Here is a 14014-nt window from a genome sequence, read left to right on the forward strand (position 1 = left end):
GTTCAACCGAGTGGAAATTGTGAGGGCTCGGTGTTGTTGGTTGAAACTATGTTCCTTGGTGATTTGGTCCCCATTTTTCATTTAACAGGCTAGACTTCAGCCTGCCTCCCGGCATCGCAACAAAGATAGTATTACGAACAGAAATTCGCAGCGCCGTCAAAGTGGGCAGCAAAAGGCTATTCTGTCACTTTTCATTCACCTGGGGTCCTACAGTTAAACTAATTAGAAAAGACTGAGGAGGCCGAGGAAGCTGAACGTTCTTAGCCCTAGGAAGAAAGCTGCGGTGAGGGAAAGCCCAGAGCTGCCATAATTTGAATAGTAACCACTTGTTCTCAGTGACTGCCCTGGTCTGGCACTCGCAGAGAAAAGATTTGGGTTAAATAGGAGGATTTTTGTAATGCCGAGGCTAGCCCAGCGGCAACAGGATAAGCAACCATCTGCAGCAGTGTTTTGTTAAATAAATAAAAGAGAGATCCACGATTCTCAGAGAGGCTGAAGTGTGCTTTGCTAAATGAAGCCACCTACCCCCACCATATATGTCCAGTGGTGTCATCCCAACGAATGCCCACTAGGGCTGCAATCCTGTACACATTTGCCAGAATAAAGATGCATTAGGATATTGTGCGCAAGGGTGGTAGGACTTGCGCTTTTTCTTTTCTGTACACTCTGCAGGCTGGAGATTAAGCGGGTATTAATGCTTATTAGGAGAATCTTAGAATTGGAAGGGATACCCCAAGGGCATTCTAGTCCAACCAATCTCAAGACACGGTCTCCCATCCACTTTGGAACCATGCTGGACCCTGCTTAGCTTTGCAAATGTGCTAGCTGTTTTATTGCTGCACCACTCGGTAGCATATTTAATAGCGCCAACTACTGCCTGTGTCATAGTGCCATGTGTCAGAAGGGGGATGGAGGAATAAACTGAGTGAAGCAAAGGCGTACGAAAGGCAGCACTTGAAGAGTGAGCAGCCAAATCATACTATTCGCCTAAGTTAAGAAGCTGTTCTTTTAATAGGAAACCAGTGTGCTGTTGATCAGACAAAGGGAGAAAGAATAAATTGTCTACAATAGGCTGGTATATTACATTCTTCCATAACTAATAGTAAGAAGTTCCCCAAATCGATTATTTTATTAGTTGCAACTAGGGTCACAGCCACATCATGCGTCTAAAACACATGGCCTCCCCTTAACAAACCACAGTTCCCTTTTTCATTGATTTAGTAACAAAAAAAGTGCTATGTTTGTACAAACCACCATTCCCATGATTCTTTAGGGGAAACCATATGCTTTGAATGTGTTTTAAATGAATAGTGTGGATGTGCCTAAAATTAGCATCATCTGCTCATTGTTCAACATTCTCAGACATCTGGGTTCCATGTGACATGTGCAGAACCCCTCTTGGAATACAATATAATAGTCCCCTCCCCCCCCCCCCCCCGCAAAAAAAACACCAAACTGAAACGGCAGCTTACAAACAGGAAGGCATTTATTAGAATAAAAATATATGCATTTTTTTAATTAAAAAAAGCCATTTACAAAAATACTACAGTGACGTTAAATGAGCACACAGAGGATTCTTCTTTCTATCTTTTTCTTTTAAAAAGTGCGGCTCTTCAAAAAGACAACAGTCTCATGACAAGGTTGCCAAATGCCTGGAATTTCCTGGACATACCTGGAATACTGCATTCGGAAGCAGTGTCCGGGTGGAAATTGGCAAAATCCGGACATATGGCAACCCATGTCGGCAGTGTCGTTTTTGCCGATTTTCCTTAAAAACAGCTCAAAAATGTAACTTTTGTGTCCGGATTTTTACTTTTTGAAATATGGCAACTCTATCTTGTGAAGGAGTTGGGCTGCTCAGCATTTCTCCGTATGACGCCAGAAAGCTTTAGGAAAAGTCCAGGACACAAAATCTGCCTAAGAGAAGGTACAAACTGCGATAGCTCGCACATGTAGAGACATCTGTTTGGGCCCGCATGTTTTAAGCTAAAATGAGCCCAGCTTACTACAAACATAGTTCAAAACCACACACCATAGGACAGTGTGATAGAAATGGTCCCTACAGTATGGGGTGTTTGTTTATAACTGCCCAAGCTAAAACATCAAAAAGGGGTGGGGTAGCAGGAAATATGAAGCCTGTGTCCTAGTAGTCCATTGTCAAAGGACCATGATTGCCAAGGAAAGCTGGGAATGATGTACACTTGCTTCAGCCACCTGGGTTGTTTTACGAAACCCGTTCCTTGAACTACGCAGGGCCTTCTAGCTACATGTGTCTGCATGTAGCCAGTCTTTCTATATGTTAACAGATCCACTGGCAGATCCACACCATGCATTTAAAGCCCACAGCTTCCCTCCTGGAACCTGTAGTTTCTTAAGGGTGCTGGGTATTAAAGCTCTTTGAGGGCAAAACACTAGTTCCCAGGGTTTGTTGAGGGAAGCCATGTGCTTTAAATCTGTGCTGAATGTGCTTTAATTGTTCTCTGAAGAGACTCGGAGAATCTCTCTAACACGTGGAAATGCTTTGTCCCAACTATTTACTACCACCAGTAAGCTCCATTGATCATGTGCCTTGTCAGGTAGGATGAGATGAGATGATAAGGTTACTTGGAAAGAAGGGCCATAGCTCCATCTTAATGCCTCTGATTTGGTCTACAGCAGTCTTCCCAACCTGGTGCTATCTAGACATTTTGGATTCTGACTCCCATTGGTCCCAGTCCGCATGACCAATAGTCAGGGAAGATGAGACTTGTAGTCTAACAGCTGGACGGCATCATGTTGAGGAAGACTGGTCTATAGCATCTCCCATTCAAGATTTCGGGTGCTAAACTGAGAAGGATGCCTGCCTGAGATTTGTTGAGCTGGTGACTAGAAGGCCCAGGGCAAGGTGCAGCATAGTTTTGATTCAACATAAAACACATCTCTAGCTCTTCTAGGTGATGCAGGGAAAGAAACGAGGTTCTATCTCTGGAAGGCAGGAAAGACTATCTTCTCCCTGGGCTAAACAATGATCATGACCTTTTTCTGAGCCAACAACACACTCAAGTTAGCACGAATAGAAAAGTTACAGAAATCAAGTGGTTTACTTTTGACACACACACAAAAGCATTTTGTTGCCTGGTGCATTGTACAGAAGAAGCAAAGTTGGAGCACCCAATGAGTTGACTTACGTTGCAGAATTGTAAGTAGAAACTGGTGTCACTGCAATTTAAAGCACAATTGATATTCCCGTGGATTGGAGCACTGGTCACACTTAAGAGTCCATTCATTTCGGTGGATCATGCATAGAAACATTGCTCCATGGTTTGCATTCCTAGACAGTCATAGGTACCAGACTTTGTGTGATGATCTGTAGCTCATCAATTTGCTTGACTGGTACTATATCGTATTATGTAAATAAGCTGTACACATAATGGTTGCCAAAAAGCACTATGGAGCGGTGTCCAGTTCATAAGAAAGATTTATGCATGGTTCAGTTCACTGACTAAAGAAGTCCCAGAATGCTATCTGTTTTTCTGACACCTTAAAGAATAACAAATATATTGTCATGTCAGCTTCAATGGGCCAGAGGTTATTTCATCAGATCCATGCTTATGCCACAATATATGTGCTAGTCTTTAAGGTGTCATAAGATTCTTGGTTGTTTTAACACTGGAAAAACATTTCAAACAGCCATTTGTACAGATATCTGCATGTAAGATCAGCTCACTGTGAAGTCACACACACACATAAAAGTGTTACGTTTTGGGGTAAGTTGTTTGAGATGCTTTGGAGATGAAAAACCATCATCACGTGAAGCTAAAGGTTTCTTCACATATTAGGATTGTGAGATATTTCTTCCTAGGAGTTTCTAAGCTCACCCATCCAGATACTGGCCAGACTGAAAGTTATTAAACTTCAGAGACAGAATTAAATCTGGCACTAATGATATTATGTGTATAGTGGCTAGAATTCTTAGCACCCTTCCTAAACTACAATTCCCAGGATTCTTGGGGGGGGGGCAGGGAGCCATGGAAGTTAAATTGTCATAAATATTATTCATATATATTAGTTTGCTGTGAAAAGGCACCCCCAGATAATCAGTATTTTCACAATTTACTTTGCATTTATGTCTAAAAGTTAAAAACCCTGATAATTCAAACACAAATCCATGGGTATCCATGTAACTTGAGAAAAATACAATATTCAGTTCAAAATTCAACGCCCCCCCCCCCCCGGCAGCACCATAAAGAGGTCAATTCCAGCAAAATCCCAATAGCATGGATGGAATGAATGAGAACCCTTTTTATTATCTGAAACTAACAGGATCAAGCCTTAGCAGAAGGGAAAGCTTAGCACAATAAGCTCCCCCCACCCCCCAAAAATCTCTCCACTTTTATGAAAGCATTCTTCCTTTTTATAAAGCTGGGCATGAAAATTATATGGATGTGGAACGCCACCTTCCTTTAAATAGTGCAATTATGACATTTCCTATTATATACAGATCACAGCAATGGTTAGGCTCTGCTTATGGAGCTATGAGGCAGATGCATGTGCGAGGCAATCCCAAGCCTGCGCTCTTTTACTCTTATTGGAGTTGACAAAGGCTTTTCGTTTTGAGAAAAATAGACATTCACCCCAAGTAACAACTGGGGTTGCAGGAAAACGATGGCTTCAAGGGGCAGAAGCGCTAGGCAAGTGGGTGGGAAGAAGACCAGTTTGCTGCCTTCTCCTCCTCTAGAAATTAGCTATGCCTTTTTTGGAACCAATCTACACTAATTCCAGGAGGAGATATTGATCAATGGCTTGTGAAAAAGAGAAAGATTGCGGGTAAATGCTTTGTTACTGCCGCCTGCTCACGGTTACCCCCGTCTTTTCCTTCTGAAAAACACAAGACCCTGCTGTGTAGTACAATCGGCCTAATAGTGACATTTTCACACATTTCCAGCAGGAAGTGGGGCTCCGGGCATCAAAATGCACGGCTGAGCTTGTAAAAGCCATATGGCAAAGCTGGAGCAAGAGAGTCATGTTTGAAAAAGCGTTGCCTTTCCTTCCTGATTGAATGACACATTAACGAGTAAACAAACAAACTCCTGTGTTGCAAAATATGAGTCAGCAATATCAAAAGCAACACGATGGCCAGAAACAATAACAATGTGAAAAACTTTATGGAATAATTCAAAACATCAAAACTAACAAACTGAAGTCTCTGAATGTCCTTAAATGAATCACAGTGCCAGACTTTACCCGGCGAAGAGCAAGCTGTGAAGCTTTGTATAATCAGCAAATGTCCAATTCTGATGTCCAACTCTGAACTCTGCTGAACAGTGTTTCCAGATAACAACTACTGTTTCGTTGAATTCTTCATCAGCCAATTAGTTCAACACTCGTAAGTAGAAAGATATGTAATTTCTTCATTAACCAATCTTTTTTTGAATAGATATAATGAAAAATACTCTGGAACAGTGCTCATGTGATTATGTAGTCACTGTTGACTACGGTTTGTTAGTTTTGATGTTTTGAATTATTCCATAAAGTTTTTCACATTGTTATTGTTTCTGGCCATCGTGTTGCTTTTGATATTGCTGAATGACACATTAGACAGGGGCCGCCTCCTGTGTACCTAAAGTGGGGTGTCCGTCTGCCAATTTGCTACTTAATTGTGGGGAGGACAGAGTAGGAAAGGGTATCTAGTTATGGCAGAGAAAGCGCTTCCCCTGACTTCCCACCACTTCTAGTGAGGCTAGTACCCCGATTTGAGATGTTGGAGAGCTGCCGCCACCAAGCAAATGGCTTGACTCCTACTCTCATTGCCCTCAGCCAGCATGCCCAATGGTCGGGAATGATGGGAGTTGGAGTCCAGCTACATTTGGAGGCCCCCCAATTCTGCATCTCTGCTGTAAGGCACTCTCCTATGTTCAAGTCAACTATCGCTTCAGGACAAATCAAATGTTGTGGAGCCTCTAAAGCACAGACCCTACGGGGAGACTTCCACTAACTTGTCCTGCCTTGAGGGTGGCTTGATTTCTATGCTAGGCACAGGGATGAGAGGGAATACTCTAACTCTCCTCTATCACATTCTAATGCACATTCCAAGAACCAGATAGTTACAAAAAGCAGCAAAAAGAAGTAAGATCCTATCCATATCACACTTAAAGTACAAGATAAACACTACATTCTTTTAAACTGCTTTTTAATTGTTTTTTTTTAATGTTTTAACTGTTTTATGGGGTTATTCAGCTGTTTATGTTTATATTTTGTTTATGTATTTTGTGTTTTTATATTGTAATTTTACCTTGTGAACCACCCTGAGACCTGTGGGTATAGGGCAGTATATAAATAATAATAATAATAATAATAATAATAATAATATCAGCCTGCTCATTTGCCTGCATTGGATTCCCTGTACATACCTGCATTTACAGTGGTACCTCTGGTTACGAACGCTTCAGGTTACGAGCTCCACTAACCCGGAAGTAGATGCTCCTGGTTGTGAACTTTGCCCCAGGATGCGAACGGAAATCGCGTGCTGGACGCCCCATTAGCAAAAGCGCGCCTCAGGATAAGAATGGTTTCAGCTTAAGAACGGACCTCCGGAATGAATTAAGATCATAACCAGGGGTACCACTGTAGTTTCTTGTAACCTATAGCTATCAGGTTTAAATAAAAGGCTGGCTTACGATATCCTTAAGCTCCACAAGTCATTCTGCACTGGAGGCTCGAGGCAGAAAATAGGCTTTTCCCCTGCCACCATTCCCTGGGAGTTGAAGTCAGTTTGAAAGAGGAAACCTGGCATGTTTCATTTGTTTGCTCATTAATATATGCATTTACACGAACACTTTGCCCTAGTATAGGCATTCTTTGTACACATTACTTGTCTGAGGAACTGCATTGCGAAAATTTGTCAAAGTGCGAATTCCGAAGGGGGGCCGTGTTTCTGTTAGTGCATTTCCAGAAAGTGCAAATTAGGTAAGTTTAAGTGCAAACTGAATCAGATTCCCCACCCTCTGCCCCCATTCCTACCTGGAAGCGACCCCAGTTAGGACCACCACCTTCCACACTCCTTGACAATCCAGCCTCACCAGCAGTTTGTGTGAATGCCTTATGGGAAGACAGCCTGGAAAAATATACGACTAGCCAATCCTTGTGCAATTTCCGAAGCAGAAAAAGTAACAATGGGTTGCTTGTGGATCCCCTTGTGCAATTATAGTGGTGCCGTTTAGACTACAGGTCAGCTCAGCTTTTCCAAGATAAGTCTTATTCTTTGGAGACCCCTGATAACACTTTAGTAAACACATGCCCAGGTTTTAAACTAAACAGAACTGAGGCAGGTTTTTAATTTTTTTTCTTTTTTAAGGAGCGATGTCGAATGCTAGATTTCTTTCTCTCTCAGAAATGAAGACCACAACATGAACTGCACGGAGTAATGGAAGAAAATGAGTGGATCTGCTTGCCTCTTAGCCTTACACAAATATAACGGATCTAAACAAGAAATAAGCTAACTTCTTTGTTCCACAGAAAAGGGGGGAAATCACATGAAAGAGAGAGCTAGTGTAATATTTTGGAAAACACCATGATTCTGCAGAGAGCAGGGATTAAAGGCGATAACGGCTGCTAAAGTGATCATAGTCTATCAGCAAACAAACCATTTCTAGGTTCTGAGCAGGGATGCTGAGACAAAAGCTGAACAGCTGCAGCAGCAGCTGGGTTAAAGCAAGAAAGTGGAATGTCTCAGAGCAGACTGATACGTCGAATACCAAGCTGGACTTGTCTGCCACCTTAGGTGACCCCTGCATGGGCTAATGAGTCTTCTTCCCAACCACACTGTGCCGGTTTGAGCAATGAACAAGTCAGCCTCCAGTGGACACTCGGCTAGCCAACAGCATAAGAACATCCCGTGCAGTTGGGCTGCTAACATCTCTGTGAAGCAGCCTCCTTATTTGCAAAACGGTAATAGTCTTAATCCACAGCGGCGAAATATTTTAAGCACAGTTAAGCGATATCAGTAGACCTTTCCTCTGAATAATTTTTATGGGACCAGAGTGCAAAAAGGCAGTGAAGGATGCCAGAGCAGGAATAGGCGTGGAAAGAGAGAGGAAGGGGGTGCAGTCCCAGTCTTTTTTTTCTGGAGCGGAAGGGTCCAGATCACCAGGGTAAGTGGTGCACCCTCCTTGCTCTAGCAAGCAACAGAGTTGTTAGTGAAGTTTTTTCTGTTGTTTGGGACAGATTAGCATAGAGGAAGTCAGAGAATGGGGGGGGGAGAGAAATAAACAGGCAGAGGTTGGACACATCTTTCCTTTCCTTTGATGGAGTTCCTTCTTCACGCTGGCCGTTCAAATGGTAACACTTCTTTGCAAGATTGTTTAAAAGCTAAAGGCTGAAATTCAGCTGGCTGAAGGACTTTTGTTAAAGCCTAACATGCTTTACAACTTGGAACTGATAAGCATCAGGGAGTTCAATCAAGTTTACTCGCAGGCAACTATGCAGAGGGTTGCAGCCAAGCCATGCGGCTGTGATCAGGGATGGGAACCAATTCTCAGAGTGGTTTAGCAATCAATCCCTCTTCCCTGGGAACTCCAGGGAAACAGGAGTCTCCTAACAACTGTCAGCACCCGTAACAAACCATAGTACAGGATTCTTTGGGGGAAACAATGATTGTTAAAGTGGTACGATCCTTTTTATTTATTTATTTGTATAGTGCAAATGGGGCCTAACTTGCAAAGAGAAAAGGGCTGGATTGGGCAATATGAGAGGCTGAGGAGTAGAGGGTGATGACTAGACTCTGTTAAGTGCAGTTTTGATTTCTCTACGGATGGGTCATCTACGCCAACACCCTGCAATTCAGGGACTGGGAAGGAACCCCCACAGCAGCCCACTGGGGAGTGGCCATGTAGTGCTGAATATTGCAGGGTAGAGAGTGAGTGAGTGAGTGAGTGAAAAACTGGATAGAAGGGGAAACCAAAGTTAGCATCCTGGAAGAGGAAGTCTTACAGGGCAAAGTTTTAGAGACCCTGGATGTGCTGTCATATTCAGCAGAAAATTAATTCCATGCTGAGAGGAGGTTGGTGGGGGTGGGGAGACCCCAGGCTGCCAAAATGTGTTTCCAATTTAGTTTCCCCTTCTCCAACAATTTTTTTTTTGGGGGGGGATATCATAACATTTGAAATGTTGAAGTGACGCTGCCACTATTTTGCTCTGACCTCTGCACATGGAAAGAATGTCTGCTATGTTGCCTACAATCACCCTAGGCTTTTGCCTCCTCCTCCTCCAGAAACATCTCTCCTGCCGAGGTTGGCAGGATCTTTTGCTGGTTGGTAAGAAGTGAAACGATAGAGAGGGGTCAATTGGACTCAAGTATTTCAAGTTATGTTAAGGGTGCGAGAGAGAAAGCGTTGATAACAGGAGAGTAGCAGGAACGGGGGAGAGAGACGAGATGGCGCAGCAAGGTTCAGGGGCCTCATCTTGCATATAAAACATAGGAAGTCTGTGCTGGATCAGGCCAAAGACCCATTCAATTCTCATAGTGGCCAACCAGGTACCTATGGGAAGCTCATAAGCAGGACCTGACTGCAACAGGACTCTCTGTGCTGGCATTCCCAGAAGCTGGCATTCACTTGGGGGCACATTGAGTCTTCCGGTGCCACAGAATTCCCAGGATAATCTCTTACCTTCTCACACTTTGGGTAGAACTGGCGGTGAGAAGCTCAATGGTTGCCACTAAAAAAAGGCAGCTCCATGTGGAGTTCCCTTCCTCCGCCCATAGAATGTAATTATGAAAACGTGGTATGATATCACTATCTTGCCACAGCCAATCGTGTGGAACAGGTACAGGGTTGCGACTGTTAGCTGATTAATTGGTTAGATTAATGGACTAATTCCTTTTTGAACAACTAAATAATAATAATAATGCTCTGATTAACTGGGTAGCAGCTTTTTTAAAAAAATCTTTTAAATGCATGTACATATAAAAACAGAAGAAAGAAAGCATCACTTGTAAAAGAGGTATTTCCCATTTTCTCTCACACGGAGGAGAAAAGATAGGGCCTTCCAGTGGTGTGCGGTGATTTTTTTTGTAGGAGAACAGAGTCAGCTTGCAGGGGGATGTTGCAGGTGTGAGCTTCGTGCCTCCCTCCCTAAGCTGGGCAGAAGCTTCCCGGGCTTCGGGAAGGAGGCATCAAGCCTCTGACAGGATGCTGGATCCCAGCTGCCTCCTTCCCAAGGCTGGGCAGGCTTTGAGAGGGTGGAAGAGGGCTTTGGGAGCCTTTAAGGGACTAGCCTAGTTCCCCTAGTCCACTGACCGCATGTTGCTGGTGCCTGCTGCAAAAGCAGATGTCCACCCTCTAAAGCAAGCATAGACAAACTTGGCCCTCCAGATGCTTTTGGGACTACAACTCCCACCATCCCTTGCTAACAGGACCAGTGGTCAGGGATGATGGGAATTGTAGTCCCAAAACATCTGGAGGGCCGAGTTTGCCTATGCCTGCTCTAAAGATACAGGCAATATGTGTTTGCTGTTTCACTTCAGTTCTTACTCGTTTCCAAATGCATGCAAACTGAATAGATTTAAGTACTTAATCAACAACTACAATTAATCAACCAGGATCTCTTCAAGCAGGTGGCAGCTGTAGTTTTCATAACATTCATGGGTTGAGGAGATGGAACTTGACTTGTGTGGCTATCTTTCCGCTGGCCCCACAACAGCCTCACATTTATCTCCCTTTGTGGTTATGCCTTAGCTTTTGGTTTCTATGCTTACACAAGGATTTAGTTGAAACATCTACTGTTACTCAACGAAGACAAAGGCATAAAATAAGAACAGCAATAAAATTGGCAGGGTTAAAAATGGAAACGGTGATTTCAAGATATCTTTCATTGAGACACATATATAAAAATCATATATACAGTATAAATATAGCCATATACTTTTAAAAATATAATTTTAGCTCTAAGTATGAATACTTCATTTCTATGGACTGAGCCTATATGGACAATGCAGGTCATTTGACCAAGTTTCCAGTTTACACGGGTCCCTTAGTGAGTTGCCTTGGATTCTGGGGGACCTGCAGGAGGCGCGACACCTCAGGGAAAAGCCACTCGGATAACTTAATCTGTCACCTCAGCTGCACCTTCATGCGTAGAGGACTTTTAAGTTGGTGGTGGGCCGTTGTATCTCAGCACCAGGTTGAAGGAGCGGGCGTAATTGTTGGCGAGCTTGCAGCTGTGCGTCTCCTCTACGAGAGGCAGCAGGAAGGCGAGGAGCAGGAGGAGGAGCAGGAGCAGCTGGAGAGGCAAAGCGGCGCAGCAGACGCGGCGCAGGAAGGAACATGCCCCGGCTGGTCGTCCCTGAAAGACACAAACCAAATGGAGCATTAATGTCATGGGCTGGGCAGATAAAGAGGAGCGGTGGAGACCAGCTCCCCAGGAGCCCTCCAGAGAGGAGGAAGCGGCAGATGGTATTGATCTACAGGCCTGGTCTGACACAGGGCACACTCCAGAGCAGAGGTAATCAAACTAAGGCCCACGGGCCAGATACGGCCTACTGGGCTGGTTAATCTGGCCCACAAACCTTGCGGACCCTGCCACTCGCTTGGTAATCCCTGCGCTAAACAGGCGTAGCGCAAAGGCCTCACTGAACGGAGACTGACTTCCGTGATGCGGCCAGCATGGCTTCTGATTGGCTGCAGCCAATCAAAAGCCGTGGATGCCTGGGCAGGCAGCGGTGCCGGCAGGCTTCTGACTGGCTGCAGGAAGCTCCTGCAGCCAATCAGAAGCCACGGACGCCTCTGGGCGCCGCCCCTTCCTTCCTGCTGAGGCGGCCGAGCGGGAGGAAGCGGCCAAGGGGGAAGGAAGCGGCAGCGGCGTGAAGGCTGCCTCATCTGCCCAGGCCAGTGGCGTGGGCTCTGTGCCCTGCCAAGACAGAGGACGCCGATGCTGCCGAAGACGAGGCACCGTCGGTGCCTGCGGCATGAGTAGCATAGGTGGGGGGGCCTTTTGGGAGGGGGGTGCTTTCGGGAGGCGGTGGGTCCGGCCCCCCACAAGGTCTGAGGGACAGTGGACTGGCCCCCTCCTGAAAAAGTTTGCTGATCCCTGCCCCAGAAGAAGAAGAAGAGGGAACAAGTTGGGAATTAATGGGAGATGAGGAGCCAGGTGTCAGGCTTCAGGGAATCTGATCCTCCTCCCTCACGGCTGGCAGCCAGAAATGGAAAAACAAGACATTCTTACCATGGTATTTTATTCAATATTCACACAGAGATAGAGAGAGACGTATGATGCCATCTCTCTTAGATAATGTCGTTGCTCCGAGTAAAGTCCCACCCCCTCTGTCTCTCCTATTCTACGTCATCCCTGTGTTGGCTGATCTGTGCTTTCTGCCTCTGAGTTTTCTGTTCTCCTACTCTCAATGCCCACCGGGTCCTGGGGGGGGGCGGGGTCTGGAATGCTTTCTAAAGACACTGAATCTGTCAGCTGTCTCTCCCCTGGTGCTTCTTCCTGCTGCCCCTCTCCCAATATCTCCCAGCTTCTCCCCTCTGCAGCCTCTGAACTATGACCTTCTGCAAACCACTGTTCTAAATCTATACTGTCCTCCTCTTCTTAGGAAGGTTCAAGAGAATGGGGGGCAGGCTGACCCCCACATTCCTCCTCAGTCCAGTCCCTGACATCAGGTAGCACTGAGCAGACTGAGCCTGAGCAGCAGCTGACCAACACGCTGTCACTGAAGTCTCCCAGAACCTGTTCCCTCCCCGCAAACCAGACATTCAATAAGAATACCAGAGCAGAGGGCTTGAAGGCAGGTGGCCCTTAACAGCAACCATAGGAGAGAGGAGGAGTCTGATGAATAGGGAAGTATGGAGAAAGGGGGCATGGACCTTGACTTGGAGCAGCATTAGATACTGAAAGGTGCTTGGTTGCCTCGCCTTGGCACCTAGAATAATCATAAAAAGGACTAAAAAGCCTGTGATTTCTCCGTCTCTCTGCTTTCCTGGGCAATCCCACATGAACCTCCAACAGCCTGACAATTAATGAAGGCTGCCTATCTGAATCCAATGGGGCATTGCCCATGCGCATTGGATGGTGGTGCTATAGGCCCTAAGTAAATATGCAGTTTCCCCATGGGGTAAGCCAGGATCCTTGCTTGGATGACTCTGGTCTCCCTCACCAGCCCCTGGACTTTTTTGGAGGGGGGCAGGTATATGCCTCAACATGTCACTGATGTGCATTTGTGGTGGATTTATACTGGACAGTCCGCGCACAATTCTGCTTTTTTAGTTGTTCTGCTGTGTTCACCCAGTGTTGTGACATTACTGCCATCTGGAGGGCCACTCATGAGGACATAAAAAGATATTGCTGGATCAGGCCATTGGCCCATTTTGTCCAGCATCCTGTTCTCACAGGGCCCAACCATATGCCTGTGGGAGCAAGCAAGAGCATTCTGCCCACAGGCAATTCCTTGCCACTGGCATGTTTTGTAAAGCAAGCTTCCCTAACAGATTGCATATGTTCTTTTCATGAACATCTGCATTTGTACCCACACTTCACCCTAGGAAATGCACTTTTGTACACACAACTTGGCTAGAGAGCTGCAGTGCAAAATTCAAAGAAGTGTAAATTTCAAAGGATAGCCACATTTTCATTCTCATTTAGTTTAGGAAAGTGCAAATCTGAAAAGCACACTTTCAATATGAACTGAATCAATCCCCACCCCCCCAGCAGCAGAGGGGACTATAAGTATGTGGAGAACAGGAAGTACAAGTTAATCACACATCCTGTCCACACTCTCCCCCACAATTTTTAATGCATCAAAAACTACTACTGCAGGTGAAACCACAGAATGTTAAATGTGTCTTTGCTCCTGAAGTGACATTTCAGAGAAGGGTTTTTCATTATGACCACAGCAGGGAAAGAAAGTACCCATTTTCTCATCCCTGCCTTCTGGGTTCCCAATAATTATTTGCTCTTCCCAGCTAATACAATTTGCATTTTATAATCTAATCTGCAAAATTATTATTTGTTTGTTTATTAAATTTGTATTTAATTACAT

General features: G+C 45.0%; 1 protein-coding gene and 1 long non-coding RNA gene across 3 annotated transcripts in view; both read right to left on the reverse strand.

Annotated features, from left to right (window-relative positions):
- Positions 1–1468: 1468 nt before the first annotated feature.
- LOC310766856 overlaps positions 1469–14014 on the reverse strand; it is a 292292-nt gene continuing 279746 nt past the window's right edge. The window contains exon 2 of the long non-coding RNA XR_014550465.1: positions 1469–10361. This is a non-coding gene — a long non-coding RNA (uncharacterized lncRNA). The remainder of the gene's footprint in view (positions 10362–14014) is intronic.
- SYNE3 (spectrin repeat containing nuclear envelope family member 3) overlaps positions 1469–14014 on the reverse strand; it is a 92500-nt gene continuing 79954 nt past the window's right edge. For both annotated transcript variants that reach the window (XM_083611810.1, XM_083611811.1), the window contains exon 19: positions 1469–11319. In XM_083611810.1, coding sequence (XP_083467936.1) covers positions 11122–11319 — 198 coding nt within the window. In that variant the 3' untranslated portion in view covers positions 1469–11121. The remainder of the gene's footprint in view (positions 11320–14014) is intronic.

This window comes from Podarcis filfolensis, assembly GCF_964270895.1.
Source record: "Podarcis filfolensis genome assembly, chromosome: 1".
NCBI classification, from domain to species: Eukaryota; Metazoa; Chordata; class Lepidosauria; order Squamata; family Lacertidae; genus Podarcis; species Podarcis filfolensis.